Consider the following 6,808-nt stretch of genomic DNA (forward strand, 5'->3'; position numbering starts at 1 on the left):
CCATATGGGAAAACTTAATTGATCCAAAAATTAAACTAAAACAGTAGGAATTGTTTGTAGCTGGTGTACTCACCCATTAGCAGCGTTCTTCGAATCCCATCCCTTCAATGATCCAACCTCTCTCAGAGCTTCCTTCCACTTCTTCACGGTTTTGTGGTCAAAACAGGTCTGGTGTTTCTTAAAGGCCTTTGCATAGCTTCCGGTCTGGTTCCGTACAGCCGAGGGTTCGATTTTGTAGAAAATGGGCAGAACGACCTGATCCATCGTGTTTTTGCATTCAAAGATCTTAGTGATCTCATTGAGACACCATTTACTGGAAGCATAATTCTCCGACAAGATGGGGATAGCGATTCTCGACTGCTCGATCGCAGTGATTAGCTCCGGCCCAATCTTCTTTCCCGTTGGAAGTTCTTCGTTGTCTCTAAAAGTGTTAATCCCAGCATCATCCAAGGCATGGTAGAGGTGATCGGTAAAGTTGGTGCGAGTGTCTTCTCCACGAAAGCTCAAGAACACTTCATAACTTGAACTTGAAGAAGACGAAGAAGAGGCAAAACCGGAATTCTTGGACGCTGCCATTGGGATTCAACAACTTCTTAGACTCTAGTACTTTTGGATTGCAGAGCGGCAGAGCCAGTGCTTGATTAGCTGCACTCTTCAATTTCTTGATCTGCTATTCCAGCTTCCTGTTACCTTTATGCACTATTTACCTTTTTTTTATTGGTTTAATTAAATAAAGGTTATTGCTTTGTGCAACGAGCTCGTCACCACACATTTGATTTGAGTATATGAGTCTAATCTCTCTTACTGTGTTTGTCTTTATTTGGGTTGAGGAGTTGTGGTCCCAATTTGTAATCCAAATGAATAGTGAATCTGGAACCGAGTCGAATTAAATTGAATTGATTTGGTTTAAATTTGATTTGAATATATGGGTATTTACCTTGGTTTAGTTTGATTACGGTTGAGAGTCTAAGAATTGTTGTTCAAGCCAATTCAAACTGAATTGATATTTCTGAGTCTACGAGCATTCACGTTTGTTATTATTTTTTTTTTTTCAACAAGTGTTTATTGCAATTTATTACACATATTCACATGCTAAAATAATTCTGAAATTAACAATGATTATAATGTCTATAATTTGAGCCTATTATGATCTTTGATCCATCACAATCATGGTCCAATAATGGAACTATTTACAAAATCAAATTAAAACCGTATTATAGATTCGAATTGGAACTAAAATCGAGTGGAACTGAATTAAATCAGCTTGATTATCTAAATATGGAACCGAGTTAGTCCTTGATTCGATTTCGATTTATTTCGTCATCCTTTTGAATCGAATTGAAATCGAATAAAAAAATTAGAACCAACAATGATGGCACTTATACTAGACGAAGAAGATGCTCAAAAGGTTCTGCATGGATCGTAAAAATATTATTCCTATATAGAATGTGTGGATTAACCCAGTGTGAAAACTTATAGGTATTTGAACTCCATCTCTTTAACAATTAATTTATAAGTATGCGTTCTACCCAAATACCAAACAACTCCTACTCGTTGCTATATTTTATCTTACCTATGGTTTTGTTTTTATTTACCACGTGGGATGGGATCAGCTTATTGTCGGTACGCATGAATGCACCGAGAATAATTAATCCTATCAAAATTTCACTTGGTCCTTCCTGGAATGGTAGTGGGCTAAGTACTTTCTTTATAAAAAAGGAAGACTTTGGGACAAGAGTCATCGGTCATCGATATTAAGTTCCTACATACTTCTCATAGTTCTATATCATAGTCTTAACCTGCCCCAGTTGAGCCTTAGCCGTTACATTTATATATCTAACAAACGACTCATGTATATCTTCATACAGTTGTAACATATCTTTCCAATTCATTCTCATAACGTATAATTTAAGAAGATAAAGATACGAAGGATAGCATCAGTGTAGGTCCCATGGCTCATTATGTGAAAAGATTCGAAATAAAACCTGCATCTAAATTTTGTGGGGATCTTTTTCACGTTTAAAATAATCAATTTATTTTTAAACACCATTTTATTGTGGCTTGTATGGATTTTGGTGTTTCAAGGAGACTCCCAATTGCAAAGTGCAATGGAGCTGGGATGGAAAGATATAGAGGTTTGGACAGCTTGCCAAAATGTGGTTGGATGGTTACTGAGAATTCTCGATCGAGCAGCTTGGCCTTGGGAACTTTCCTCTTCTTTGCATGATATTAATTTTTTGATCAAATTTTGGTTGGGGTGTTGAATTTATCATTTGAAAATTTCTTGTAAGGTACTTGTGAGTGAATGTTTATAAAATATTTGTTGAAATGTCTAGTACTATCTAGGAATCCACAGTTGCAGCTGTGAGTGGGTTATAACCCCAATTTTGTATTATAAAAAATCAAACTGAGAGGAGTATATTAAAAAATATACGAAATCCCGTGTGGGTATTGCTCTGTGGGGTATACACATTGCTGAATCACGTAAAACTCTTGTGTTATGATTGGTTTCATTTTATTTTGGATAGAAGTGTTATATTTGTGTTTTTGCAGAGTGAATGGGCATTTCTGATTTGCTTGATCAATCTTGGTTGAAGGTGGGACTGCATACGAATTGTAGTTGATAAAATTGGGATCGCCCAGCCAATGGTGTTTGCCAGCTTGCTACTCAACAGTACAATTAGTGGCAAGACAGTGCTCGTAATTGTGGTTGTGAACATCAAGATTGCAAAGGAGTTCTTGGGTGTTCCAATTTTGACCGCTAGTTCAAGTGTAGTGAGTGATTGTGAGTAACAACAATATTGGGAACTGAGTTTGTACTAAGTATAAGTGCCATCATTGTTGGGTTAAACAAGGGGAGTGTTGGGTATTTTGTTAAAAAATTTTGAAGACCTGGTTCACTCCCTCTCCATGTCAGCTTGGAATCATCAATCTCAAATCTAATAATTCTATTATATATGCAAAAGAAACTTAAAAACATAAAATAGAGATTTATTGCAACAAAAAAGTAGGCTGAAGTAAGCAAAGAAAATGGCAGAGTAAGAACTTATATAATCTTACAAGATGCAACTCTAAGAAGTATAGTGGATAGCCACACACAACATATATATAATAAGTTGAAAAAGTTTTATAACAATCAGATGAGAAACTTTCAAATTTTTTGGTCTTTATTCCTTAATGCAAAGTAAAAGTTATTTTGGCAATAGAAGAATAGTATAACAGTAAATAGATGTGCTTCTTGAGTTCGACTCTTTTTATCTCTTTGTGATTATCCTCATGGTTTTTGTAAAAGCTGGTGCTAAACCGACTTACATGTACAGGGGTGTATACGTGTGTTTGATAAATTAATTGGGCCAAAGGTTTGGACACCCTATTAGCGAAAAAAAAAAAAAAAAAAAAAGAAGAGTAAAGAAGGGAAAAGCCCAAAAAATTCAGAGCCTTAATTAACAACTACTATACATATCAAATAACTGGAAGCGAAATTTTCTAGTCAGAGGCAGAGAGCGAGAGGAGGAAGAAGAAGGTACCTGAAATGAATATCGAAGCTCCTCTGAAGGGTTAGACCTGTAATGATTCTCGAGAGGGAGAGAGAGAGAGAGAGAGAGAACCTGGTGGAATAGCTAGCGGCTAGTCTCAATGTGTAGACTTTAGTTTGGACCACATCTGGAGTGCCAATATGAGGAACAAATTGAAAAAGAGAGTGAAAATTATTGGGAGAAGTTTTCTTAAGAGTTCCCATCTGGCAGAACGTTTTCTGAGCACCTCCTTCCTCTTGTCTCTCTTTCTCTCTCATGACTCTCTCTCCTTCAGTCAATCTCCTCAAAGTACCCGGCCGGCGTTTATCCCTTCTTCTAGTTTTGGTAAACAACCCTGTATTGTCATCGTATTCATCATCTGAGGATTCCAATCTATAGAGTTCTCGATTCTTGGTTGGGATCTCAAAGAATTCAGCCTTCAGTTTCTTCAAATTTTTAAAATTTGAAAAATCTGGTAAGCTTTCCAATGATTTGCACAGTCTAATATCCAATATCTCCTAGGTTTCCACAATCCTCGAGACCTGGAATCTGGGTTAGCCTCAGGCAACCGGAAGCTATGGTAATCTTTCCAAAGATGAACAATTTCCAACACCCAAGATTTCCAACCATTTCAATCCGTGGTTGACTCCTAGAATCTCAGTCAGTTGATTGCACTTTGTAGCCCTCAGGCAGGTTAAACTTGATGGAAGACTTGAGATGCAACTAATCCTAATACATTCTTTTAAGATGAGTACCTCAAGACAAGTAAGAGCATTGATTGTAGCTGGTAGGACTCTTGAAGTTGCTTTTGAAAAACTTCAAAGATTTCAATTTTGTCAATTTAGAAATATCACTTGGTATCTCCACCAGATTCCCACAGGCTTTAAGGCACAGTATCTCTAAATTTGTCAAGTTTGAAAGCTCAACTGGGAATGATTTAATCGCGAAGCATTCGGAAGTATCTAATACTCTTAACCTCTCCAGAAGATCAACAGATGCATCAATGTTAACCAACTTCTTACAACCTGTAAGAATCAGTATCTCCAAGCATCTATTTTCCGAAAGGTCAGGTGTTCTTAATAGTTGTTCACAGGATGTGAGATCTAGAACTTTTAGACTTGCTGCTGCCTTCTGCAAAAGAGAACAGTTATTTATCCATTAGAGATCAAGTAATAAAACAGTAACTCATATATAAGTTTTCTCAAGAAAGATTATGATTGATAACAATAACAAGTAAAAGAGAAGTTCTCTGAGACCTTGATGTGGTTCCAACCCTTCCAGTGTTCTGTGATCTCACTATTTGACAAATTAAGAACTACCAGTTTCCTTGGTTCAAAATTGGTTAGAGTGAATTTCTCAGGGCATCCCATCCAACTAGGCCATCTCAGTTGTGAAAAAGGATGTGTGAAGTTTTCAGTAAAATGTGCATGGTCTACTTTAAGCAACCTTAGTGTAGTCATTTCAGCAAATCCTTCATTCATCAAACATTGGCTCCTTCATCTTTGTCGAAGTCCATACCGAATCCTTCAACTTTTCATTTTCCCTACAAAAAGAAGAACCTTAAATAAGTACAAAATCATCATGAAATAAATAAATAAAATAAAATAAATCAAAACCAAATCTATAAACCCACACAAAATGTGTGTTCAGTACTTACCATCTTTGTATCCAATACATCCAACACTCCCTCATGAGACCATATCCTACTACGCTCCCATGGTTCATTAATATTTTCTTGACGAACGATTTCTCTTCCAAGATCCCGCAATTGATCATGCATCCTCAAATAACCATCTTCACCAAGGATTAAAGTATCGGTATCGGTCGCCGTATCGGTCGGTCAAAATTAAGATACGTATCGGAGGGTATCGTATCGTATCAGAGATACGCTAAGATATGCTAAAGATACGCACATAAATGGATAGGGAACACATTTTTTTACACTTTTGCATAAAAAAAATAGTTAAAAAAAGCTATATATAACATGTAGAATGCATAAATACTTAAGTAGAGGGTATCGTATTGATAGACAAATATATTAAGTTGAAAATGTTCAAAATGATGAGGTTTGAGTTTCTTACAGTTTTTTCTTTCCTCATTGCCATTGCCACTGTGATGAGTGCCGTGAAGAGTGTCGTGGTGGTTCAAATCCTTGGCTAGGACCTTCTTCTTCAATAGGAGCAACTACGATGATATTTTGTACTTGTCGAATATAGGCACAATATTTACCCCAGTTAAAATATTTATGGTAGTGGGTCTCCCATTCATTGTAGAAAAATTAATTTTTTTTTATAGAAATTGTAGATTAAATGTTTTTAAAGAACATATAAAAAATCAACAAAGTGTGGACCAATATATTTGAGTAGATCTAAGAAATAAAAAAAAATAAAAATTGAAACCCTCACTTTTTTGGGGAAAAAATGTGGGTTTCATTTGAAATCATGTATTTAGTAATTATAAGTTATGACATTATTTTTAAGAGTTGAATGAACTAAATTTTCTGAAAAAAAAATTTTTTTGGGGATTTTTTTTTTAAAATTAATTTCGGAATAAAAAAATTAAAAAATAAATTTTTTTGAGAAAAATCAAAAATTTCCATGGAAGTTGTAGAACACTTGTTTTTACATAACATATAAAAAATCTAGAAAACTATTGGTGAGAGTGTCAAGTGTTTGTTTCAAACAACAAAAAATTCACACTTAAGTAGCCGTATCGTACCGATACGGTACGATATGGCTCGATACTGCACGATACCTTTGATACGTACCGATACGATACCGATATTCTCAGGAATTTTCAGATTTTCAAAAGTTCATATCGTACGTATCGGTATCGATACGGTATGGCACGATACGATACGCCGATACACAAAAAGATGCCCAAAATTCTCCATAGCGTATCGGTATGTATCGTGCCGATGCCTACCGATACAGATACGTATCCATCGATATGGCACGATACGCACCGATACTTAAAACCATGATCTTCACCAATTGTTATCAAAAAGCTTAGTTGAAGAACATCAAGTCCAACTTTAGGATAAAATTTGCATGCTTCCCATATGTAGCGTGCAACATCCTTATGCATTGCAATGAAGAAGCACGCAGTATCAAGAAATATTTGTTTCTCCTCATATTATAATACATTATAACTTATTTTCAGTCTTTGCATCACCTCATTATTAGGAACATCTCGCAACTTCTCCAATGTGCCTTGCCATACTGATTTTCCCATGCAAAATAAAGATGACCCTACAACTTGAAGAGTCAAGGGTAGTCCTCCAGTGGTTTTTA

The 6,808-nt window shown here is 35.8% G+C and overlaps 1 protein-coding gene across 1 annotated transcript in view; it reads right to left on the reverse strand.

Annotated features, from left to right (window-relative positions):
• Positions 1–699, reverse strand: part of LOC122088341 (disease resistance protein RUN1-like) — a 4,893-nt gene extending 4,194 nt beyond the window's left edge. Inside the window, exon 1 of the mRNA XM_042657575.1 lies at positions 74–699. Coding sequence (XP_042513509.1) covers positions 74–576 — 503 coding nt within the window. The 5' untranslated portion in view covers positions 577–699. The remainder of the gene's footprint in view (positions 1–73) is intronic.
• Between the last annotated feature and the right edge of the window lie 6,109 nt (positions 700–6,808).

The sequence above is a fragment of the Macadamia integrifolia genome, chromosome 9 (genome assembly GCF_013358625.1).
Source record: "Macadamia integrifolia cultivar HAES 741 chromosome 9, SCU_Mint_v3, whole genome shotgun sequence".
NCBI lineage: Eukaryota > Viridiplantae > Streptophyta > Magnoliopsida > Proteales > Proteaceae > Macadamia > Macadamia integrifolia.